At 37.1% G+C, this 27057-nt stretch overlaps 2 protein-coding genes across 3 annotated transcripts in view; one reads left to right on the forward strand and one right to left on the reverse strand.

The window, feature by feature from the left end:
• SREK1IP1 (SREK1 interacting protein 1) overlaps positions 1-976 on the reverse strand; it is a 53437-nt gene extending 52461 nt beyond the window's left edge. Inside the window, exon 1 of the mRNA XM_069096410.1 lies at positions 754-976. Coding sequence (XP_068952511.1) covers positions 754-766 — 13 coding nt within the window. The 5' untranslated portion in view covers positions 767-976. The remainder of the gene's footprint in view (positions 1-753) is intronic.
• Positions 977-1202: 226 nt separating this feature from the next.
• Positions 1203-27057, forward strand: part of CWC27 (CWC27 spliceosome associated cyclophilin) — a 356917-nt gene continuing 331062 nt past the window's right edge. The window contains exons 1-7 of one of the 2 annotated variants that reach the window (XM_069096407.1): positions 1203-1478; positions 6439-6535; positions 11647-11759; positions 17357-17500; positions 19513-19611; positions 21134-21237; positions 23325-23394. In XM_069096407.1, the coding sequence (XP_068952508.1) occupies positions 1437-1478; positions 6439-6535; positions 11647-11759; positions 17357-17500; positions 19513-19611; positions 21134-21237; positions 23325-23394 (669 nt within the window). In that variant the 5' untranslated portion in view covers positions 1203-1436. The remainder of the gene's footprint in view (positions 1479-6438; positions 6536-11646; positions 11760-17356; positions 17501-19512; positions 19612-21133; positions 21238-23324; positions 23395-27057) is intronic. The other variant, XM_069096408.1, reaches the window with a different exon arrangement.

Raw genomic sequence — 27057 nt, forward strand, 5'->3', positions numbered from 1 at the left:
GTTCTCTCCACTGATCTACCCAGCTACCTACAGGTACACATATACACACTCACACACGCATAGCGCATACACAATCACATATACATGCACACCATATATACACAATCACATTTACATAATACATACTATACATGTATTCACACACTACATATACTCACACTTGCATACACACTGCATACATGATCACATATACACCTGTTTATAAACTACATGCATACATTTACACACCATATATACACACCCACACTCACATATACCACGCAATGATCATATAAACAATACAGACCATACATGTATTCACATACTACATGCATGCATAAATACACACCACCTATGCACGCTCACACTCATACATATATACTGCATACACACATACACACTATACATGTGTTCACACACTACATGCACACACATACACAACACATTCACGAATGAATACACACTCTACGATCATACATATACAACACACACCATGTATGTATTCGTATGTATGTGTACATACCATATGCATGTATATGCACCACATGTATACGCACACATATACACATACATACCTCATATACATGCTCACACTCATATACACGCACACCGCATTCTGTCTCTGTGTCTCTCATCCAGGCCTCGGACCTCCGAGCTCCCCAGCCACCTCTCTCTCGGCAGGCCCAGTCCCAGTCCCGGTCCCGGCCCCGGCCCGGCTCAGCTCTGGGTGCTCCTGATCTGCGCCCCTAACCCCCACCGCCCCGGGGCTGTCACCTGGAAGGGCCATGGCCCTGGCGGAGGCAGCCTCTGGGCCTCAGCTCGCGTTGCCACAGCCGCCGCCGCCTTTGCTCCCTGGACACCGCTTCCGGTGGGTCTCACTGGGCCGCCGCGCAGCTTTCACCTTAGTCTCTCCCGCCACCGCCTCCTCTTAGCGGCGGGAGGCCCCAGGAAGACTGCAGAACGCGGCAGTTGCAGCGGCAGTTCCCGGGCGGAGGCAGAAGACTGAGCACTGGTCGTCCAAACCATTTCGGACATATCTTGGGGGAAGAGGTTTAGGTCTTGCCAGTCTCTAGCTAGAGAGTGATTTAAAACAAAAGAAAGTTTCTCGCGAGCCTGGATAATTAAATGAATATTAACTTCTAGAGGATGCTTAGAGGGCTGTCTTCGTCCTCTGCCGGAGCATTTCTGTAGGAGAAGATCAAGGATCCCCTCCCCACAGAGAGCGGTGCCCGGGACCAGATGCAGTATGGCGGCCGCCTTGCTCCCTTAGTGCCTCCTTAGGCTGTTGGAGGGAGAGGACCAGCAATTGTGCGGTAGCTGGGGCTGCCTCTGGCCTCTGACGGGCCGAGCCCTCTGGCCTTTCCCTTCGCGGTGAAGCGCTGAGGGTCAGACCGAGCGCCCCTGAGCCTTGTAAAGAACCGGGCAGGGAATCTCCCCTCCCCCAACGCCCGTCCGGGATGAGCAACATTTACATTCAGGAGCCGCCCACGAACGGAAAGGTGAGAGGAGTGGGGGCGGGCGTGGGGGGACCTTCCCCGCGGTGCCTTGGAGTGAGATGGTAGCTTGGAAGGGTGCAATGTGGAAGAGCGCCGGCTGGGCTTAGAGTCGGGATTCTTGAGTTCGAATCCCAGACGTGTCTTTTACGAGCTCCGCAACTTTGGATGAGTCACTTAACTTCTCTGGGCTTTAGTTTGCTAGTCCGTAAAATAACAAAGTTGGACTAGATTGCTAAAGACCTTTCCTACTCCCGGTGTTTTTAATCCCGAGGTCGGAAGCGTCACAGATTCCATTTACCATATTTTGGGAAGAATTGCAACTACACCCAGCATGAACTAGGTGCTTAGTTTTTAAAAACAAGCAGAGGGGAACCACCTACTTTCACATCCCTAACTCTAGACTTCCCTCGATTTACTGCCCCTTCTTGGATCTCAGAACTTTTGAAACCGGGCGTTCTTAACACTTTTTTTGTGTCCTGAACTCCTTTGGCAATCTGGCGAAGCCTCTGGACCCTTTCTCAAAAGAAGGGTTTTGAATAACTGGTTAGTGAAAATAAGATGTAAATTTTTTTCACATTCAAATTTACAGGGACCTTCCCCCCTACCCCCCAAATCTGTTCATGTCCCCTAGTTAAAGAATCCTTACATGAAAGGAAGCCCAGTCAAGTATTTATTAAGTGCCCAATATGATCTAGAATCTGAATTCTGAAATCTGGATTTAGAGGTTCCCAAAGTGGGCGAACCCACCTCCTCCAGGGTGGGGGAGGGGGTGGTAGTAGGCTCAGGTGCAATGGGGGACATTGAATAAAAAGTAAGGGGGCAGTGGAAGCATGAAGAAAGAAGAGAAGAAAATTTGGAAGACCGTTTGTACCTGTTTAATCTATTGTGTAACAAAGTTGAAGTCATTTGTGATTAAGTTATTTTCTAAATAAAAATACAAAATGTAGGTTATATCCTATCAGTGGTTTAAGTCCAGGGACAGGTCTTAACAAGCAGCTGTAGGGAGGTGAGCCAGTCCTGTATTGTCAGGAAGTCCAGTATGCATTAACAGGTACCAGTTATGACTTGTTTACAATTGGATATTCTGTGGTTAGATCAGTCATCAAAATTTCATGCAGGGAAAAAACCCACAAATTTATAATAAATTATTAAATTTAAGATCTGTCCTTTTTAAAAAAAAATGTGTCTTTTGGGGGTGGAGTCAAGATGGCTGAGTAGAAGCAGGACCTCTGCTGGGCTTTGGCTTTTAGCTTCTCCAATCTATGTAAAAGGGGACTCTGAACAAACTTTGGAGCTGCAGAACCCACAAAATGACACAGAGAAGCTAACCTCCTGCTGAGGACAGCCCAGCAGGCCAGCAGGAATGGGCCAGGGCAATGCTCTGGGAGCCGAGCCCAGCCCCTAAGGCTTTAGCCCCAGGACTGGCCTAACCAGCCAAGGCCAGAGGGACCCCAAATCAGCAGCAGCTGTGGCCATTTCCAGATTTGTCAACACATAGATACGAAGGACAAAGTGAGAGGTCAGTGCAGTCTGGACTTTGGGACCCAGTAAGTGGGAGTGCATGGCTTTTGACCCCGGGGCGAGAATCCTCTGAGATACCTGCACAGCCAGCCAGATCCACATGGCAGCTTCAGCTCCTGGCCTGTAGAGTGTAGGGGGACCAAGCACCAGTCTCTTACTTTAACCTTCTTGGATCTGGATTGCAGTCTAGGGTGGAGGTCCTGGGGTGTGTGACTGGCCTGCCAGAGCTTGTGGAGACCTCAGAGAGGGCACCCATCTAATATCCCCGGCAGCTGAGAAAACCCCAGCGTTTGGGACGAAAGCTCCCCTGTCTGGTGGCAGAGTCCTACTGTGGCAAAAAGCCCAGGGGTCAAGTGACTGAGGGGTGACATGACCAGGTAAAGAAAACAAAGCAGTCAGAAGATTCCAACATTACACTCCTATTTTGGGGACAAAAAGGAGCAAAGCATGGAACAGGAGGAAGACAGTGAAGTTAGAACTCCTGCACCAAAAGCTTCAAAGGAAAATACGAGCTGGTTACAGGTCATAAAGGACCTTAAGAAGCAGATAAGAGAAATGGAGGAAAAATTGGGAAGAGAAATGAGAACAATGCAAGAAAATTATGAAATGAGAGTCAACAGCCTGACTGAGGAAAATAATACCTTAAAAAATAGACGAACTCAAATAGCAAAAGAGGCTCAAAAAGTCAATGAGGAGAAGAATGCCTTAAAAAGCCAAATATGCCAGATGGAAAAAGAATCTTAAAAACTCACTGAGGAGAATCGTTGCTTCAGAATTAGATTGGAGCAAATGGAAGCTAATGACTTTATGAGAAATCAAGATGCTGTTAAACAGATCCAAACAAATGAAAGAATAGAAGGCAATGTGAAATATCTCATGGGAAGAACCACTGACCTGGAAAATAGATCCAGGAGAGATAATATAAAAATTATTGGACTATCTGAAAGCCATGATCAAAGAAAGAACCTAGAAATCATCCTCCAGGAAGTTCTCAAAGAAAACTGCCCTGATGTTTTAGAACCAGAGGGCAAAACAGAGGTTGAAAGAATCCACCGATCACCTCCTGAAAAAGATCCCAAAAAGGAAACTCCTAGGAATATTATAGCTAGCTTCTGGAATTCCTAGATCAAGGAGAGAATCTTACAAGCAGCCAGGAAGAAACATTTTGAATATTGTGGAAACACAATCAGGATAACTCAGGATCTGGCAACTTCTAAACTGAGGGATTGAAAGGCTTGGAATATGATATTCCAGAGGGCAGAGGAGCTGGGATTAAAACCAAGAGTCATCTACCCAGCAAAACTGAGTATCATGTTTCAGGGGAAAATATGGTTATTCAGTGGAATAGAGGACTTTCAGGCATTCTTGCTGAAAAAACCAGAGTTGAATAGAAAATTTGACATTCAGATACAAGAAGCAAGAGAAGCATGAGAAGGTAAACAAGGAAAAGAAATCATAAAGAACTTATCAGAGTTGAACTATTAACATTCCTGCATGGAAAAACAATAATTATAACTTATTAAACTTTTCTCAGTAGTTGAAAGGAATAGAAATATATGTCTATGTAAGAGGGTATATGGGCATATGAATACATATGTGAATGTTTGTATATATGTTTACAGGTATACATAGATAGAGGGCACAGGACCAATTCAACAGGAAGGGATGATACTTAAAAGGTGAAATTAAGAGGTGAGAGAGGAATATAATGAGAGGAGATGGAGAGAGACAGAATGGGGTAAACTATCTCATATAGAAGAGGCAAGGGAAAATGGTTACAATGGAGGGGAAGAATAGAAAGGCAAAAGGGAATTGGTCAACCTTATTCCCATTGAATTTGGCTTGGGGAGGGAATGAAATACACACTAAATAGGGTATCTCACCCTCCAGGAGAGTAGGAGGGGAAGGGGATGAGAGGGGGGATAATGGAAGGGAGGGCAGGCTGGTGGAGGAGGGAATTTGGGAGCACCCACTTGTGAAAATCGACGGGATCAAAGTAAAAAATAGAACTAGTGGGAGGTGGGATATGAGGGAGGGAAATATAGTCAGTCTTTTACAATGTATCTACTGTGTTATTCTTTTGCATTAGCCACATATATACAACCTATCCTGAATTGCTTATCTTCCTAGTAAGGGTGGGTGACAAGGGAGGAAGGGAATGAATCTGGAATGCAAAGTTTTAAAATGAAATACTCAAATATATGTATATACACATACACACATACACATATATACTATTATTAATACTATTTTACATGTAATTGGGAAATAAGATATACAGAGATCCACTGGAAAAGTTGAAAGGGGAATGGGAGAAAATATCGGAGAGAGCAGATTGGAGGAGGGGATATCCTGTGGGACTGCTAATTTGGGGCGGTGGGTAGGGGAAAAACTGGGAGAAAATTTGTAACTCAAAATCTGGCGGAAATGAATAATGTAAATCAGAAGTGAATAAAGCATTTGAAAAAAAATGTTTTTTGAAATGATGCAAATTAAAAAACAAATAAACCCTTAAAGGCTAAAGAAAGTAGATTTATAGGGGTGTGGTGAATAATTTTTTTTTAAGTGGGCAGTAGGCCAAATAAGTTTGGAAAGCTCTGATCCAGATGCTGGAGATGCAAGTATGGCCTTTGGTAACACCTAGTTCAACCCCTTCCTATTGTAGATGTGGAAAAGGAGATGGAATGAAGTGATTTGCTTAAGGTCACCTGGCCAGTAAATGGTCAATCAGTCAATAAGCATCTATTAAACAGCTACTACAGTATTCATTAAACACCCTTAAGGAGCTCACAGTCTAATGGGAGAACAACAAACAGATATGTACAAATGAGCTACATACAAGATAAATAGGATATTATTAAGAGAGGGTTTGGGCACTAGAACTAAAAGGGGTTATGAAAGGCTTTCAGTGAAAGATAGGATTTTAGTTGGGATTTAAAGAAAACTAGGGAAATTAATAGGCAGAATTGAGGAGGGAGAGCATTCCAGGCCATGTCCTGAGCTGAGAGATGGAGTGTTTTGTTTCTGGAATAGCAAGGAGGCCTTGTTAATAATAATAGTGTCAGCGGATTGAACAGAATGAGTACATTTCAGAGAGAAAAGGTGTAAGAAGTGTAAAAGTAGGAGGGGTCTAGAATATCCAGGGCCAAACAGGATTTGTATTTTCTCTGGATGTGGATGTCCTTTCCATCAAGAGTCTTTTGGGGTTGTCTTGTGACCTTGCATTGCTGAGAGGAGCCCAGTCTAACAAAGTTAGTTGTCTGTCACAGATATGATGTGATTGTGTACAAAGTTTTCTTGGTTCTCTCTCCTCACTCAGCATTAGATCATATAAGTCTCTCCAGGATATTATAAAGTTCATCTGCTCCTCATTTCTTATAGCACAATAGTCATACTTTTATTTAGTCTTAATTTAATCTCATTACTTAATTTTTTTTTCTAGGTTTTATTGAAAACAACAGGTGGTGATATTGACATAGAACTGTGGTCAAAAGAGGCTCCCAAAGCATGTCGAAATTTCATTCAACTTTGTATGGAAGGTAATAGTTACACTGAAGTTTTTTTTCTATGGGAAAAATCAATAGTTGTTTATTTGGAAAACCAGTTATCTGTTTTTGTGTCTTACTCCCTTGCTAAAGGGAGATCTTTGATAGCAGAGATTGTTTTTTGGCTAAATTTACTATATGCCCCAGAGCCTAGCTTAGTACTTTGCACATAGTACAAATGCTTAATAGATGTTTTGTTGACTTCAGTTTGTATTTTTTGGTAGAGATGAGGATTTTGTAAAAGAACTCTCTTCCCAGGAAGTTTCTAATTTAAGACTAAGTTCATTTCCCTAAGTTTATTTGTGTAAAAGCCATTGCTAGGAGTTTAGAAGACATTTTTCCATAGAAACATTATAAATTGCTTTTACATTTCCAGGTATACCCACAGAAAACTATTCATGCTATTGTATATATGCTCTATAGTATTGTACTAATTGTACTCAGATACATTGTTTCAGTGAGGTAGATTGTAGAGGAAAGAATCAGGGGACAAAGAGACCAATTAGGATGCTATTTCAAGAGCCTGAATTATGGTCCTGACTCCGGTGTGGAGAGAAGGAAACAGTTGTGAGGGATGTAGTAGAAATAGAATTGATAAGACTTGGCAAGTGATTGACTCTGTGCTGCAAGGGAAAGAGTCAGGGCTGACTCTGAGGCATGAGCCTAGGTGACTAGAAGGATGATAGTGTCCCCAACAGAAACAGGCACGTGTGGAGGCACAGCACAGGAATACACAGGAGTTAATGAGTTTTGAACAGGCTTAGTTTCAACTGCATATGAGACATAGAGGTGTTGTCTCATAGGCACATGGTATTGTGGGATTGAAGCTCGTGAGAAAGAATAAAGATTGCAAAATGATAGTCTGCAAAAAATAATTACCTCTCTTCCCAGATTAAGAATCATCAGTGGCTTCCTGTTTCGTCTAGGATAAAATGCAAAGTAACTCCTCTGCTTGACATTGAAAGGCTTTCCAGTCTAACTTTTAAGTCTTATTTCACCATACCCTTTCTCAAACATTCTAGTTTCCATCTGAACTGGTTTCCTTGCTGCTTCTCATACTCTGTCTTCCCTCTCCCATCTCTGTGCCTTTGACATGCTTTTCTATACATGTATAATGCAGTTTTTCCTCACATTTTCCTCCTAGAAATCCTCAGGTCAGCTTAGGAGCTATATCCTATAGGAAGCCTTTCTTAATGTCAGGAAATTTTTCCCAACAATTAGAACTATCCAAAAGTGAAATGGACGCCTTTAGAAGTGATGGGTTCCTCCTTAAAGGCCTTCAAACTGAGACTGGGTGACCACATAGCAGAATTCAATAACTTTGGGAAAGTATGTAGCAACTAACACATTTTTTTTTCCTGTTCAAACTTGGAATTTCATCAGTGTAGGGAAATCCCATAGTAAAAATTCCTTACACTGATGAATATTCTCACATCAGATATAACTTAAAGACATAGAGGACTGGGCGCTGAGATGTTAATTGATTTTTCCATGATCACATAGCTAGTATTTGTCAAAGGCTAGGGCTACAAATGCTTTAAAAAGCTGAATTTGCCATATGTAAAAAGAATCTCAAAAGTTCACTGAGGAGAATCATTTCTTGAGAATTAGATTGGAGCAAATAGAAGCTAATGATTTTATGAGAAATCAAGATGCTGTTAAACAGATCCAAACAAATGAAAGAATAGAAGGCAATGTGAAATATCTCATTGGAAAAACCACTGACCTGGAAAATAGATCCAGGAGAGATCATTTAAAAATTATTGGACTACCTGAAAGCCATTATCAAAGAAAGAACCTAGAAATCATCCTACAAGAAATACTCAAGGAAAACTGCCCTGATATTTTAGAACCAAGGGCAAAATAGAGGTTGAAAGAATCTACCGATCACTTTCTGTAAAAGATCCCAAAAAGGAAACTCCTAGGAATATTAAAGCCAGGTTCTGAAACTCCCAGATCAAGGAGAGAATATTACAAGCAGCCAGGAAGAAACAATTTGAATATTGTGGAAACACAATCAGGATAACCCAGGATCTGGCACCTTCTAAACTGAGAGATCGAAGGGCTTGGAATATGATATTCCAGAGGGCAAAGGAGCTGGGATTTAAACCAAGAATCATCTACCCAGCAAAACTGAGTATCATGTTTCAGGGGAAAATGTGGTCATTCAGTGGAATAGAGGACTTTCAAGCATTCTTGCTGAAAAAACCAGAGTTGAATAGAAAATTTGACATTCAGATACAAGAAGCAAGAGAAGCATGAGAAGGTAAACAGGGAAAAGAAATCATTGAACTATTAACATTCCTACATGGAAAAAGGATAATTGTAACTGATGAAACTGTTCTCAATATGAAAATAGTTGAAGGGAATAGGAATATATATATTTTTTTCATATACACATATATATATATGTCTCTATTGGAGGGTATATGGGCTTATGAATACATATGTGAATGTGTGTATATATGTATACAGGTATACATAGATAGAGGGCACAGGACCAATTTAATAGGAAGGGATGATACTTAAAATATGAAATTAAGATGTGAGAGAGGAATATAATGAGAGGAGATGGGGAGAGACAGAATGGGGTACTATCTTCTATAGAAAGAGGCAAGGGAAAAGGGTTACAATGGAGGGGAAGAATAGGAAAGCAAAAAGGAATGGGTCAACCTTATTCTCACTGAATTTGACTTGGGGCAGGAATGAAGTACACACTAAATAGGGTATCTCACCCTACAGGAGAGTAGGGGGGAAGGGGATACGAGGGGGCATGACAGAAGGGAGGGCAGGGTTGGTGGGGAGGGAAGTTGAAAGCACCCACTTTTGAAAAGGGACGGGATCAAAGTGGAGAATAGAACAAGTGGGAAGTGGGATAGGAGGGAGGGAAATATAGTCAGTCTTTTACAGTATATCTACTGTGTTAATGTTTTGCATTAGCTACACATGTACAACCAATTCTGAATTGCTTAGCTTCCCAGTAAGGGTGGGTGACAAGGGAGGAAAGGAATGAATCTGGAACTCAAAGTTTTAAAATCAAATGTTTAAAAATGTATACACACACACACACACATTTACTATTATTAATACTATTCTACATGTAATTGGGAAATAAGATATACAGGCACTGGGGCATAGAGATCCACCATGCCCTACTGGAAAAGTTGAAGGGGGTATGGGAGAAGATATGGGAGAGAGTAGATTGGAGGAGGCGATATCCTGTGGGACTGCTATTTTGGGGTGGTGGGTAGGGGAAAAATGGGGAGAAAATTTGTAACTCAAAATCTGGTGGAAATTAATGATGTAAATCAGAAGTTAATAAAGCATTTGGAAAAAAAATTTAAAAAAATAATTCTTTAAAAAAAAGGCTAGGGCTACAGTGCACATCTCTCAAGGTTACCCATCTATCTACTGTGCCATACAGCTCACATATTAGAAGTATGGTGTGCTGTATATGATCTAATACAAAAAAAGAAAACAGAAATTGTGTAAAATAATACAACTCTAGAAGTTTATAATTACTATTTCTGTTATTATTTGACTTCTCTTTTAATTCTGCTTACATTTTTAAAATACCTACTGTGTTCAAGATACTTCTAGGTACTGAAAAAATAGACACAGGCCAGCCAATTCTTGCTTTAAAAGATCTTCCATTCTCTTGGTGGTGATGGGGACCCTGTGGTCTTTCTACTAAGAATACACTTAGAAAAAGGGCAGTCATTTTATTTAAAAGGCACATGCAAAAGTAACTCATGTAGGGGAAAAGAGAAGGACTTAGGCTTAAAGGAGGTTATGGAAGAGGACAGTATAATAAGTAATAAAATTTAGAAATAAAAATTATGAGTTATTGAAATAAATTACTCTGGACTTAATAGAATATCAGTATTGGGTCATTTGTATTTAAATATAAATGTACATAGTAACATTGTGAAAATGAACCATTTTGAAAGACTTCAGAACTCTGATGAATGCAGTAATCAATCCTGATTCCCATATTCCCCTCCTCCTGACAGAGGGGTGATGTCCTAAGCATGCATGAGACATCAATTTTTGGACATGGTCAGTGGAGGAACTTGTTTTGCTTGACTATGCATATTTGTTACAAGGATTTTCTTTTTCTTATTTTTTTAATAGGGAGAGGTGAAAAGGGCAAAGAAATGTTTGTTAATTGAAAAAATAAAATTAAATGTGAATTTGTAGAATTTGAATTGGTAACTGTCATAATTGCGGTAAAGCCTGACAGACAGGCTGTTTGGTTGCTTGGTTAGGGTCTTATTGGCTGGAAATACTTTGATGTTGTCACTTCTTATCTAATATCTGGTCATCTGTTTTGTAGGTTTAGGAAAGTTAGTTTATCATCAGTTTACTTGAGGTGTAATCAGAAGATTGACTCACCTTAAACAAACCTTAAAAATAAGTACGATGTGATTGTACCTGCATAAAATTGAAGAGCAGTGTGTTAGGATGGATTGTGGATAATTGAAAGATATAAAGACTAGAAGTGGGATAAATTACTGTAGTAATTAAGAAATGAGGTAATTAAGAAGGAACAAAGACCTGAAGTAGTTTTTCTGGTGGGGATGGAAAGGAAAGGACCTATTGATGAGGTGAAATAAATGACATAGCAACTAACTGGTTATGAGACTCAGGAGCTTAAATGACTTGCTTTAGTTAACACAGGTAGTAAATTGCAGAGCCTGGATTTTCACTTAGGTTATTTTTGGAGTAGTAGAAACAGAAACTAGATTATAGAGGTTAAAAAGGAAGCAGTTGGATAGGAAATGAAAGAAGTACATATAGATGTTTGATGAGTTTATCACTGAAATGATGGTGGTAATTTGGCTGGTATCTAGTGAAAATAACCTTTTTAAGAAAAGGAAGACCTGAGAATATTTTAAGATGGAAGGACCAACTTAATATGATATTTTCTGAGAAGAGGATCAAATGTGGAAGCAAAGCCACTGAGCCCCTGAGTTGGAAGGGGACTTCAGAAGTTTTCTAGTCCATTCAGTATCTGAGCAAGAATCATCTCTACAACCACACTTGACAAGAGGGAAAGAATCTCATAGGCCATCTTGGTAAAATCTCAAATGATTTCTTTTCAGGTTATTATGACAACACAATATTTCATAGGGTTGTACCTGGTTTTATAATCCAAGGAGGAGATCCCACTGGTACTGGAACTGGTGGAGAATCTATCTATGGAGCCCCTTTCAAGGTGAGCTTTGATTTGCTTATTTTGGTTATTATTTTCTAGAGCATCATTTATCTACTACCTTTTCAGAATGAGATTTAACAGTTTCTACCATTGTTCCCCTTGCTTACTTCACTTGTCATCAGGTTTTTTTAGCTTGAATACTCTGAAATAATCTCTTTCATTACTTCTTACAGTATAACAATGTTCCATTATATACACATACCACCATTTGCTCAACCATTTCCTATTTGATTGGCATCCCCTTAGATTCTTATCTTTTTCTTCCCCTTTTAATACCCCCATTAGGATCAGGAATATTCTACCTCTGATATTATGTTATCCTCTACTTTGGACCCTCCTATCCCCAATCCCCACTTGTTTCCCCCTACTTGTTGAATTTGATGTATTTCTGCTCCAAATTGTGTGTATGAATTCTCTGGTTTCAACCCCCTTTTGTCCATTTAAGATAAGAGTGATCTTTTTATCTGATACCTATTATCCCGACTCCTTTCTTATTATGTAGTCTTCTCAAGTACCCCAATTATGAGAGTTAGCAAGTTCTATTCCTTTTTTCCTCCTTTCTATACTGTGGGTTTTTTTTTTTTACTCCCCTTCATCTTTCTCCTCTGCAAACCCTTAGAACAGAACCAATCCACCTGTAGGTCATTTCTTTTTCTTATTTAACTCCCCTAATATCCTTTGAAGACATTAAAGTTTTAAAGGGATATTTGTTTCTTTTCCCCTATTAGAATAATTAACACTATATCATTATAGCACCTTCCAATTGTCAGATGAATTTGCCTTTCTAGGTTCCTCTGGACTCTTGTATTTATATTTCAGAGTTCGTACTTGGCTCTGATCTTTTCATTAGAAATGTTTGAAAATCCTCTATTTCATTAAAGATCTATTTCCCCCATCACCCACTCCATTCCCTGGATTGTGTTTAGCTTTGTAGGGAAAGTTATTTTTGGTTGTAAGCCTTTATCTTTTCCAAAAAGGCAAAGACCTTTTGGAATTTTCATTCTAAGCTCTCTTCTCTTTCATTTATAATTTCTTAAAATATAATATACAAACTTTTAAATTTAGGGAGTCCAGTGATTCTTAAATTATTTCTCTTTGACCTGTTTTTCGGGTCAGTTGTTTCTGAAATCGTGTATCTTACATTTTCTTTTTTCAATCTTTTCATTCTGTTCTTATATGCTTTGCTGTTTTATATAATCATTGATTTCTCTTTGATCTGTTGTAGTTTTCATGAAGTCCATTACTTGGGTAACATTTACTACTTTCTCTTATAAACTACTTGTTCAATTTTCAGTCATGTCTGACTATTCATGATCCCACTTGTGGTTTTCTTGGCAAAGATGCTGCATCTCCAACTCATTTTATAGATGAGGAACTGAGGCAAACAGGGTTAAGTGACTTGCCCAGGTTAATACAGTCTGATGCCAGATTTGAACACAGGGAGATCAGTCTCCCAGACTTTAGGCCATGCACTTTATCCACTGCTCCACCTAGCTGCCTCTATAAACTACTTCCTCTCTTTCTAGTTCTTTCCTCAAAAGCTTTCTCCCTCTTAATTTTAAAATGCATTATTGTTGTATTTTTTTTAACATCACTATGTTTTCCCCCAGTGTAGCTCCTCCTGCCTCTCCCAGAAAGCAATAATATGTTACAAATAATTTTTTTTTAGGAAAAAAAGAGGAAAATATCAGCTTAAATCATCAGTACATAGAAAAAAAAATCTGAAAATATATGCAGTCAATATGCAACATTTGTGGGCCTCCCACCTGTGTTTGCTCTGTATAATTTTGCAACATCCTCTTTTGATTTTGTGCAGATATGTCTGGTTCTTTCTGTTTACATTGTTGTCATTCATTGTTATACATATTTTTCTGTTAGCTCCACTTCACTTTGCATCACTTCATAGCTATCTTTCCATTTTTCTTTTTTTTAATAAGTTTTTATTGATTATATGGTTATGATTGTATGGTTATGGTTTTGTATGAATTTATATGGTGTTTAGATCACCATAGTTATCCTCAGGATCCCTCCTTTTCCCTCAAAGCCATATCATATAACAAATAGTATTTCTTTCTTTTTTTTTTTTGCCTTTTGGAGGGCAGTTGGCGTTAAGTAACTTGCCCAAGGTTTTTACACAGCTAATTTTTTTGTGTTAAGTATCTGAGGCCAGAACCGAACTCAGGTCCTCCCGACTCCAGGGCTGGCACTTTACTCACCAAATAGTATTTCTTAAAGACAAAAAAGAGATAAAAGGAAGGGGCAAAAATCAATACGACTAATCATTATATTAAAAAAAAATTGAAAATTTGCAATGTGTAATAATACTTGTTATTACATCTCCATGAAGGGGTAGGGTGAGTGTGTCTTCTATCTTCTTTTGAGTCCTACTTGGTTTTTATAATTTTGTCATTTTTGATTTTTGGGTGTGTAATTGTTATTTCCCTTTATATTGTTGTAGTTACGTGTATATTGTCCCTTATTTGCTTATTTCACTCTATATCAGTTCATATAGACCTTTCCCTGTTTCTCTGTGTTCATCACATTTCTCATTTTTCATAGCACAGTAATATTCCTTTACATTCATATACTACAATGTGTTTAACCAATTCCCCATTGGGTGGATGTAAGCTTTTTCCCCTATTCTTTGCTATCACGAAAAGTGCTACTATAAATATCTTAATGTATTTGAGCACTTTCTTATTATTAGGGCTTCCTTGGGGCATAAGCCCAGTAATGGAGTCTCTGGTTCAGAGAGAATGGGCATTTTAATTTATTTATTTACATAATTCCAAAATGGCTGTACTCTTTTATAGCTCCACTAACAATGTCTTCATGTTCCTGATCTTCCACAATACATCCAGCATGAACTGTTGTCCTTGTTTGACATCTTTGCCAATTTGCCAAGTGTGAGCTGAAGCTTCAGGGTTGTTTTGAGTTGCTTATTATTAGTGATTTGTGATTTTGATTAGTGATTAGTGATTTTGAGTATCTTCTTATTAGTGATTCTTTCATTTAGTTGTGAATACTTCACATTTCTTCTTTTAAAATCTTCCATATCTTTCATTTCATTTTTTATTGCTTCATTTTTTTCTAGGTATTCATGTAATCTTTGTGGAAAATTCCTTTTTTCCCCCTTTGAGTCATTGCTTACAGTTGCTATGGAGTTGCTTTCTCCTTTTTGTGGATCTCTAGATCGACAGTAGTTTTTTTTTTTTTAATGCCCGTCAACATTCACTTTGGTTTACTCATTTCTCTAATTTTGGCTTAATTAGGACTTTGTATAGTCCAGGCCTCACCCCCTAGCTGCTCTTTTGAATGGTGTAGTTGACCTTGAGTAGTCTGGTCCTTGACCTCTAATGCTGACCCCTGGTTCCCAAGGTTTAGTTCCATCAGAATCTTTGAGGCACTTGATCTTCAGGGGCCTCTCTGGCATCTCAGGACAGAATACTTGGAACTTTGGAGTCCCTGGGCCTCGAATAACCTCTCCTAAGTACCATCCTGTCCCCACTGTGTGTTTCCAAGCATTCTGGGCTTTCTTGGGTGAGTTTCTCTACTCTTGTTGACTCCTAATTGAAGACCCTGTAGGCTGTATTTTAATCCTTTTGTAGTCACTCTGAGAAGCTATGGGCTTTCCCTCACTGGCACTACCCTCTTTTCCTATTGCCTTTGGACTGCTGGATTATATTGTGTGTGTGTGTGTGTGTGTGTATGTGTGTGTATACGTGTACACGTGCAGTTCTGGGGCAAAAGAAGTCACTATTTTCTCACTGGATTTCTTGATCTTTATTTGTCCTTTTCTGGTACAATTTTCAAGTTTTTGTCAGAGTAGGTGTGGGAGAGCTAGCTGCACAACTGCCTCTCTTCAGTCATTATCTCAGCCAAAAGTCCCTTCATTTTTCAAATGCAGAAATCGAGGGCCAAAGAGGTGGTGATTTGTAAGGTGTTCCTAACTGGTCTGTGGATGCTAACCACTCATATCTGGTTATGTGATAGAGTGATACCAAGTGAATTATTCCACATGACTGCTTCTGGAACATGATGAAAAAAGACTTTCTTCTTCCCTCTGTCTGTCATGACTTTAAGTTCACAAGTATTATAGAGGAAACTTGGATTTTTTCTAAGTGCCAGAGCTAGTAGTAGCCAGAGCTAAGTGCCAGATTTTTCCATAGCCAGAGCTAGTAGATACAGGGAACAAACTTTTAGTAACATAACTAAAATTCCCCCAAATATGGGATTTCATATTCATTAAGACAACATCTCCCATCCTTATGAAGCTCATATATATCTCTCCTTCATCAGCTCTTTCCAACTGTTAATCAAACAATTGTGTAGGATGTCCCAACCCTTTGTTTTATGTTCTCATTAAGTTTCATTGGCATAGTCTCACACAAACCCAGCCCAGGATTTGTGTGGGGTAGCAACTATTTTTGTTGACCTGGTAATAATCTTGCTATGCTTATATAAATATCAGTTAGTTACTAGGTTATGTTACTGCTAGTTTGGCACTCTTGTGGCTTCTGAGGAATAATTCTCCTGTTGATTCCCAACGAGTAAGACTGAAGTCTGTAATCCAAGGCTCCCTGGTATTTTTGGAGGTGAAGTTCTCTGAAAGACTGAGAGATATTTGGAAAAATTAATAACAGTAATAATAATTCTAATGTATATAGTACCTTAAGATTTGCCGAGTAAATCAAAATAACTTAATGAAGTAGTCAGTTCAAGTATTATCCCTGTTTTTCAGATGAGACAATTGAGACTCTGAGGGGTTAAATGATTTATCAGTATACATTTAGCTAGGATGTATCCAAAGTAGAATTTGAGCTCAGGTCTTGTTCAAAGTTGTCTACCTCTCTTTGTAACCTTTTCATCAACTGATCCCATATTTCTGAAGTTTTGATTGATAGCATGTAAACATTATCTTACCAATCAAATATTTTCTCAAGCATAAAATTTTACAAAAGATTTTTCAGCTCACCAGGAACTGCAGGTTACAAAGTCTACCACACAAGAACCCACCAGATTGGCAGTTGGTCATATTCTTTCCTGCTTCCCTGAGACAGGCTTTATACCATATTTCTTATCTGTTGGCAAATCTTGCCATTGCTGTATTCTCAACATTTCTCAAATATTTCTTCTTCTTTCTACTCATACAGCCACCACACTAGTTCAGGCTCTTGACATTTCTTACCTAGATTGTAGCAGTAGCCTTCAGATTGATCTCCCTGCCTCAAGTCTCTTTCGACTCCAATCTATCACTACTCAGCTGTCAAAGTGATTTTCCTGAAGTATGGGTCTGATCATGTCATCCTTCCCACCCCCAACTTAGTACCAGTGACTACTGATTACTACAGATATAAAATCCCCTATTTAGCATTTAAAGCTCTTGTTAACCTGGTCCCTTCCATCTTTCCAAGAGATGTTGTTACTAATGATAAGTAAACGTAGGCTTTTGTCATATGTGAAAATCAATTTCATTTAAAAAGAAAAAGAAATTTTGAATGGAAAATAAAATATGTGTAGGATTCTGCCAACCAAGTAAACATTGACTAGACAGAGCTTATACTTACACACTTAAACTTTTCTATTTTGTGCTACAGGATGAATTCCACTCACGATTGCGTTTTAATCGGCGGGGACTGGTTGCCATGGCAAATGCTGGACCTCATGATAATGGCAGTCAATTTTTCTTTACCTTGGGTCGTGCAGATGAACTTAACAATAAACATACCATTTTTGGAAAGGTCAGTGTTCAGTTATCATTTAAAAGATCCACTTTTGTTTCTTATTAAGTTTTATATCTCCAAAATTTTTGGTTTTCCAACATTTGTGAATTAGTTATTGTTTCCTTTTATTCACCTTTTTTCCCCCAATGTTTATCAGAGGATTAAATCCTATAACAGTGAACTCTACAGGATTGCTCAATTCTTTTGACTATATAGAAGTTTTGTTGTAGCAAATGAAATTGACAGGTGACCAGGACTTCAAGGTTTTTTGCTTCTAAAGGGTTTGGGAGTTAAAAAAAATTTTTTTTTTCAAAACAATTGTCATTATATACTACTTATGATATAATTTAGTCTGTTTTCCTAGATGAATTTTTAATGATGAAATTAAAGTCTCAACTAAAACCCAATCTTCAGGAAGCCTTTCCTAATGCTGCTTAATTCTAGTCCCTTCAGTGTGTTAATTTTTTTTCCTATTTATCCTATATATAGCTTCTTTGGGCATATTTGTTTGCTTGTTGTCTCCCTTGTTAGATTGTGGGCTCCTTGAAGACAGGACTATCTTTTGCCTCTTTTTTATCCCCTAGCATTTAGCACAGTACTTGGCTTATAGTGGGTACTTAATAAATATTTATTGACTAATAGAATTTGGCTGTTTGTAATTAATTTTACTGATACTATTACTAATGTTTAAAATGGAAGGTACTTGGGGTGGCCAGGTGGCTCAGCAAGTAAGAGCACCGGCCCCAGTGTTGGGATGACCTGGGGATCAAATCCAGGCTCAAATACTTAGCACCACACCCAGAAATAACTGGCCATGTAACCTTAAGCAAGTTACTTAACCTCAATTGCTTTAAAAAAAAAAAATGGAAGGTACTTATTTAAGTTGATTGCTACATCTTTTCAACTTGTTTGAATTCTGCTCCAAAATGAATTCTTATTCAGAATTTATTAATTTCTATATTCTTTGACTGAATTTTCAGTAAAGTTTTCTTTGAATATAGTCTCTGAACGACTGTGCCAACTTCTGTCTCCTTTTTACCATAAGAAATAAAAAAAAAAAAAACCTGGCATTTTAGATCCATTGGGCTATAGCTCCCTCTGCTGGTTTATTTTGATCCACTTGCCTATTCTTTGATCAAAATTGGAATTTATGATGGTAGTGAAGGAAAGCTATATAAACATAGTTATTAAAATTAACTTAAATTAGAAACTCAAGATAAGTTTCATATGTTTTTTTTAAACCAAAGAACATGGAAATTTAACATAAAATTATCAGTCTTTGTGAGCACTGCTAGGTGACCTAGAAGATAAACAGTTAGAATCTCCTTCTCTGACCACTCTACTGAAGAGGGACTCGGGATTATAGATTTTGCTTGGTTTTTTTAATGCCTATGATTTGCTAACCGTGTTGGAATATTTGGGATTTCAGTGAGGAATGTGAGGTCATTGTTATACACTTGAACATCTTGTATGTACTTTTATAAATTGACTGCTTTAAATCTGCTTACAGGTTTTTCTCAGATTCTTAAGCATACTTTTTTTGACTAGCTTTGAAAAAGCTCTTCTCATCAGGAAACATTTATCAAGTGCCTACTGTGTGCCACATCCTATGCTAAACACTGGCATATATATTCAAAAAAGAAAGGCAGTCTGTGATTTCAAGGTGCTCACAGTCTAATAGGGGAAGCCAAGGAGGTGGAAAAGAACCTACCTGATGTGGCGGTGTGGTGTGGCAAGTGCTACCAGGGAACCCAGAGAGGCCCAAAGCAAGTGCTGTTGTGGGGGAAATGAGGAGATGTCCAAGATGTTTCTGCTTCTCTGAGTTAGTTAAGAGAAGGTCATATTGAGGAGGCCATTTCTATTAAATTATTACGTTTATATATTTTTTCTTTTTGAGGAAACAATTTTGTTTGCCATATTAAATATGTATGTACTTCAGTGTTCTAATATTAACTATATCTTTTAATTTTAATTTATTTGAAAAAACCTTAATCATTATTGACTATATTTTGAACATTTCTACTTGATAGGTAACAGGAGACACAGTATACAATATGCTGAGATTGACAGAAGTGGACATTAATGAAGAAGAAAGGCCACTTAATCCACATAAAATAAGAAATTGTGAGGTAGGTATTCAGGATACTTTTGATGAGGTTTGTACCTTGAATAAATTCTTACCAATTCTTTGAAACCTTTGTTTGAAGTAATAGACATATATGTGTACATATTATATATGTATGTATATTTGTTATATATCCAGATACTATATATATGCTTGTATGTGTATACATATGCATACACATACATATATTGAGTTTGACAACTAGGTGATGAATTCTTTGGTCTGGGCAAATACAAGAAAAAGAAAAAGAAAAACACTTCTTAGTCCTGTGTCCCTCTACTTCTTTAGTGATAGTGGTAGATTGGCAGGAAAAAAGGTGGAGGGCTAAGAATCACATGGTCTTTAAACATCCCCTGACATGGGAGCAAATACAAGTCCACATAAAGTTTGGTATGAGACCCACATGAGCCACATCATTCTTTAAGAGAATTCTCAGGTGCAGCTGATGGAGGGATACCAAATAGATATAAAATGGAAAAGGTTTGCCTACATTTCTGTAATGATCTATTAATGAAACATAAACCATCACATTTTGATGATTTCTTTAGTTTCCACTACAAAATATTTAAATACTCAAATGGATCTTTGATGTCATCATTTAGAGAGTTCCTTCCAATGATACATGTTGTAAACTGTTCATGTCCACATTTCCTGTATTATTACTCTTTCCATTTTCTCCCAGCAGTTCTCTACAGGGGCCTTTATCACTTTCTCCTTCCATCATGAGAGTGCCAGTAGAGCATTCTTACTGTCTACTTGTCATTCTGTGCTCTTGCTAGTGATTAACCCTGTCATAATAGTCTTCTTGTTATAACATTTCTTAGTGATATTCTTTACCCCTTTAGAGTTCTACACTGGCTATGTGTGGCACTGTTCTCACACCTGCTGTATGCCTCTCTAATACTCGTCTTCAGTTCTTAAGAGACAGTGGTTTACCACATCTTGTTTCCATATAGCAACATATACATACACAAAATGAGGATTCTTTGTGAAACTAGCTCAATTTGCTTTAGAAAAAGAAATTCTACACATTACTTTCAGAATTGTCAGAATTGTCCTGCTAGTCTATACTTCCATCTGAACTTCTTTGCTGTTCTCTTCTGTGCATTTAAAGAAATGTTTCAGTGTCTCCTTTTTTTTTCCCTTTGGTATCACTATTGCTAACCCCTTTTTTTGCTGACATATACCTATTAGCTGAGAGAAAGAAAGTGTAAAGAAAAACCTTATAACAAATAAGTGTAGTCAAACAAAAAATAATCTACATAAATGCTTGTATGTGACCTATAGAAAGTGTGAAGTATATGAGAACTCTGAATTATTTCACTGTGTTCAGTCCTATTCAGATTCTTGCTCTATTTACTTCTTGAATCTATATAAAAGTGAAAAAAATGATTTAAAGAGATACAGAGCAGACGACTAGATAATGGAAAAACTTGCACTAGGGACAAACTGAGAAATTAAGTAAGGTTGCTATGTGGAAATATTTTTAAATAGTTAAATAATGTTTTAAATGTTACTTTCCCTAGGTTTTGTTTAATCCTTTTGATGACATCATACCAAGAGAGAATAAGAAGCCAAAAAAGGACAAACCAGAAGATGAAGTAAAGAAATTAACAACTAAAGGCACAAAGTAATCACAATATAAGGATTTCACTCAAATGTGAAAAGTACCAATAATTCATCAACTTTCCTATTTTGATATAGTTGGTATAAAACTAGTTTGAATTACTTAAAAGTCTGAATTATAGAATGTTTTTAAATGCAGAATGAATGTTTTCAAATATATAATTAAAATCCAAGCTTATACAGTTGCCTAATAGACATTCTTAAAGACTTTGCTTTAGTGAGAAGGTGATAAAAATTTATGGTTTATGAAAAACTGTGTAAAGGGATGCAGGAAAATTGATTGAAAACAGTTTATGCTTTTAATCAGTTTCAAAATTTCTTACACAGTGTTCTCTCTATCCTTAATTTACTTAGCAAATCTTTTAAATTTGTTTATTTGATATTAAAAAGATAAATTTCCTTCTAGAGGCTATCACAAATTCAGAATAAATGGATTCTAAATTATTAGGTTTTCTTCTATGCATATTGCAAAACAAGTTGATCTGGCAGATATTAATAGGGATCAATATAAAAATGCCCCCTTACTGCAAGATAACTTTTTACCTACCTCAGAATTTAATTTATTTCTTTGCTTCATTCTGGCTAGTGCTATTTGTATGACATATCACCATCATTGACATTTGGATCAGTTTTTCAGGGGATATGACAATAATTGTAAGTAATTTTTTTTCTGACAGTAAATGAGAGGTCTTCTGATGTAGGAGATGAAAACCAACCTCACAGCCAGGAAGAACCTGGGTCAAGGCCCAGATTCTGGACTAGTCACTTAAGCTCCCATGGTCAAAGGCAGCTCTCTTAGACTTTATGTTGCTTAATGGTTGCCAGACTGTAGCTGGTAGAGGGCATTTCCTTACTGGAAGCTTCCCTATGCCAGGGAAATGATAGGCCCAGACTAAATCATTCAACCTATAAGTTACAGAATTGATGCTTTCACTGCATCCACAGCTTATAAAAACATTCTCTCCCAATGCTGATGATCTGTCAAGCCTTTTCTATTTTTTTAAAATGATTTGTCTCCAATAGTTGAGTAAAATAAATTGGGGTAAAAGAATGATAATTTGCCACTTATTGTAATTGGGCGTTGAATTACAAAGCATTACCATTAAAAAGGACCTTTGAGATTATGTAATCCAGGGTTCTTAACCATGTTTTTGTGTTATGGACCCCTTTAGCAGTCTGATGCAACCTATGAACCCCTTTCAGAATCATGTTTTTAAATGCATATAGTAAAATATGTAGGATTACAAAGGAACCCAATTAGACTGAAATAAGTATGTAATTTTTTTCCTCTCCAAGTTCACAGACCTCCCAAAAGCTATCTACAAATCTCTTTGGGGATTGTGAGCCTCAGTTAAGAACCTCTGAGTGAATTCAACCCCTTTATTTCACAAAGTGAACTGAGGGCTAGCAAGTGAAATGAGTTGTTTCAAGTTACAAAATCAGTTAAGAAGCAAAGCTAAGACTGAAACCTTCATGTTCTGACTTTTCCAGTGTTTATTCCTTTAAGCCTAATTGCCTCTCATTTTAGATTGAGGAATTAAGGAAAAATAAGACAATTTGCCTAATTTCTTCCAATATCCATTTTTGCATGGTATTTTTGTTTGTTTGCAATTTTTGCATAGCAGATTTTAATGAGTAAAATAAGATACTACAGATTATTTTGGTAGATAATTCATTGTTTTATCCTTTCAGGGTTTTTAGGGTAGACATTTGCAAGATTTTCAGAAATTTCAGTTACATAAGTAGCAATTTGGCAAGTTCAGAAATTTTTAACTCTCTTGGAGTGATGATTATATCAAAATATCTGAATATGTACATCCTAGGGTGAATTTTGATTTGATTTTTTCAAGTTGAACTAACAGCTTGAGAGCATCTGTGCTGTGTGGCAAAAGCCTTATTTTTTTGTTTTCATTTAGGAAGTACTTAGTAAAGCAAATCGAGATAATAGTACATTTCATCAAAATAAGGTATAACTTTTATTTTTGTCAAATAGCAAGTACATATTTGCTCTTAAGAATTTAGATCTGTTTCTTGGCGATGAAAACAAGATACTTGAATAATACTGTTTTATGAATCTTTTTCTTTTACTAGAAATTTTAGTTTACTTTCATTTGGAGAAGAAGCTGAAGAGGAAGAAGAAGAAGTAAACCGAGTTAGTCAGGTGAAATTGCAATTTGTTTTTTCTTTTGACTTGTAAAATATTTCTTTTGTTACCTTTTGGAAAATTTGAAACTATTTAGTCTATCACTTTCCTTTTTTCTTTTCTATCTAATGGAGTTTCTTAAAGCTAGACTTCTTAGGTAGATAACATTGATTTGTACTTCATAAGATTTCTGTGCTCTGTCCTGCATTTTCCTTAGGCATTTTATCCTAATGTCTTTATTGTAATAGAAGCTAGAAAACCTTAAGATAGTATTTTGAATGTATTTCAGATTTCTTCCTTCACATTGTTAACTTCTGCAAATTAAAAATGGAAATGATTTGTTCCTTTGCTTAATTAGTTTTTCTGTTTTCACGGGGTAGACCTTTTGTGTGTGTGTTTGGATGTTCTTTCAGTGAACAGGTGGCGGAGTCTTTCTTTATACATTTTTTAACTTTTAGGAAGTTGCTAGAAACATGACTACCTTGATTTTTGTCTCTCCCTCCAAGTCTAACTAACTTAAAAATCCATCCGCATTTAAAATACTAACAATTGGTACCAATGTTTAAGTTTTGTATCAGTGCCATTTGTAATTTCTCCTTTCTACCATCAAAGATATCCATATTTGTCAGTGTATGCCATCTGACATCTCTCTCAGTAGATAATCTCACCCCTACTTTGCTGAGAAAATCTCCATCATTTCTCATGTTTTCTACTCTTTCCCTCATAACCTCTTCCCTAATTGCCTTCTCCTTTGCTCTAGGCTCAGGGTGGTGGCTCTTCTTGCCAAGGTTTAACCTCTATCACCTCAATCTAATTGATCCCTGTGTCTCTCCTTTATGGAACAGACCCCATTATTAATGAATTCTTTCCTGTCTTTCACATTTTTCAGTCTCTATTTACTTCTTCCTTCTATACTCAGACCTCCCAACCCTTAAAAGAATTTTCACTTGAGTTTAATGTGCACCCAAGCTATTGTCCTGTATTTCTATTTGCTTTCTCTGTTTTTAAAGGATCATAGATTTCAAGCTGGAAACAAAATTGGAGAGTTATCTAATTACAACCTCATCATTTTACAGATGAGGAAACTGAGGCCCAAGTTGTGCCTGAAGTGCTTTGCCCAGAGTCACACAAGGTAGTAAGAGGCCAAGTTTTGATTTGAACTCGGGTCCTGTTCAGCACTAAGTTCAGCACTCATTACCTGTTAAAACTCCTAGAAAAAGTAATCTTCACTAGCTGCCTTGACTTCCTTACTCTATTCTCTAATTATCCCTTGAGATGTGGCTTTCAACTCTGAAATTGTTCTCTCAAAGATCATCATCTAACGCTTTATGGCTAAATTCAACGACCTTTTCCTAGAATCCATTCTTACCAGCTTTCCTGCAGTTTTTGATACTGTTGACCACCTTATCCTATGTACTATTGTCATCTGTGACACTGTTTTCCTACAGTTCTCCTTCCTCCCTTACTGCTGAGTCCTCACCTGCTTCCTGTCTTTTAATTGTGGCTGTCCTCAAGGGCTTTATCCTGGTCTCTCTTTCTTCCCTCTCAATGATCTCATCTGCACCCAGAGACTCCTGATCTTTGATAATATTGTGCTCACTGCCTCCCCTAAGTGTGGATGTTCTCTAGGTTTTTGTCCTTGTCTCTTGTTCTTTCTTCCTTGATGAACTTATCTGCTCTTAGATGATACTGTGCTCACTGCATGAAGTTCTTGAATAATGCAGAATCTCTTCAGTCGAATTCTTGGCCACTCAAAAGACACTGGTACCTTCCAGTCCAGGATTATGGCTCAGGCTATGACATGAGTTTTTCAGTATATCTATCTTGGCCAGGATAATGTATTTGCAACCTGAATGCTGGTACTAGTGCCCATTGGGCATATACCCTGTGGAAGAGAGCTTTATCAGATTTCCACTGAATGAGGAAGTGTGGTTAAATCTTCACCTTTGGATTTGTGATGCAATCTGATCCATTGAAATACATAATGCATAATAATATGACGTAGAAAGGAATTTTTACATTAAAGTTTACTAATCAGTTGGTCTTTTAAAAAAATCACTTCTGTAAGCTTAAATCAGATATTTGAAATTTAATTACTTCAAGTATGAGTTAATTTCATTCATTTAAAAATACTTTTAATATAAAAAATTTTGTAGACAGTTATTTTTCAGAATTGACCTCACTAAAATATACGTCATATTTCTTTTACCTCGCTAAAACAGCATGTTTTGGAAATGGAACTTATCTCCTTTTTCCTGCTGCTGTGGTTACTGTACCATGAAATGGAAAAAAATTTTATACATATATATATACACACATATACTTAAGGTCTACTGACTATTGAACACAGTGTGCTACAAAAGCAATCTGTCCCAACTAAGGTTAAAGAGGGGATAAGATTGCTACTATGTATGACATGTTACTTCCAAACTCTAAAACAGTATTCTTTCTTAAAATTATGAAAAATCACTATAAGTTATTGAAAGATTGAATGTAATTGTTCTTCTTCACTGAGGATATTAAAAGCCAGTGTTCTTGCAAATAAGTGGCATGAAAGCTCATAATGTTATATGTAATATTTCATTCTCATGAATACTGGTGAAAAGTCATGCACAAGGAAGCATTATTATTAATCATTTTATTATTTTATTACTAACCACAATTCATAGAAGTTTAATAGAAAGTATACAGTGTAGGAAAAGAAAAATATTCTTGGGTGGAATATTTTCTTAAGTGATGGATGATGGGAGGCATTAATATAATAGTGTATATTTTCTTTCTGTGGCCACCATAGAAACATGGGTTTTTGTGGGTATATATGTGTGGCTTTGTGTGTATGTGTACAGTAAAACATCACCAATTGGTGAGAAGTTCTGCCTAAGTTTGTAAAAAGGCTTAGGAATGTTTTAAAAGAAATTCAGCTATATTCTTTTTTAAGTAGCTATGGCAAAAATATCTAGACTAAATTTAGTGTTAACTTTAATGAATCATTTTTGTCTTTGTACCCCCAGTGCTTCTCATAAAGTAGATTTGTTATAAATGATTACTTAATGTTTTGGAGTTGGTTAAAAATATTTGTAAATTAATCTCATTTAAAGTTCTTTGCTGACATTAAGATTACATTGTTTGGACATAAATGGATACTTCAGAACAATTTGAGATGAGTTTATTTCATTCTTTTACTTAGGAAGTTCATCTTTTCATCAGTGATTCAGTGGTAAACTTCTGCCCACAGACCCTATCTGAATGATCACAAATTAAGAATGAGTGATGCTTGAACTAGACTTTAATGTATAAAAATAAGAAAGATGATATTCAGCATTTATTTTTATTCAGCATTTTGTTGCAGGGACTTCATCATCTGATTTTGACAAATCATGGTTTACCTTCCCTTATTTTTGGGTTCCCTAATTTTTTTCCATTCTTTACTTAGTTCTTCTCTACTGCCTCACAAAATTTTTGTGTGGAATATTAGAGTTGGAAAGGACTTTAGAGATCATTTTATCCAGCCTCATCATTTTACAAGTGAGAAAACTGAAGTTCCAAGACATAGTGACTTGTCAAACGAACCTGATTTCCATGATTTTTTTTTAAATAGCCTTACAAGCACATTAGAGGAATGCAATAAACATATACTTAACTTCATAAAGCATTTAGCAGTGTTTTTCATGATAGTCTTAT

Source organism: Petaurus breviceps, unplaced genomic scaffold (assembly GCF_028583685.1).
Source record: "Petaurus breviceps papuanus isolate PSGF00001 unplaced genomic scaffold, PetGlider_PUasm1.0 229, whole genome shotgun sequence".
Lineage (NCBI taxonomy): Eukaryota > Metazoa > Chordata > Mammalia > Diprotodontia > Petauridae > Petaurus > Petaurus breviceps.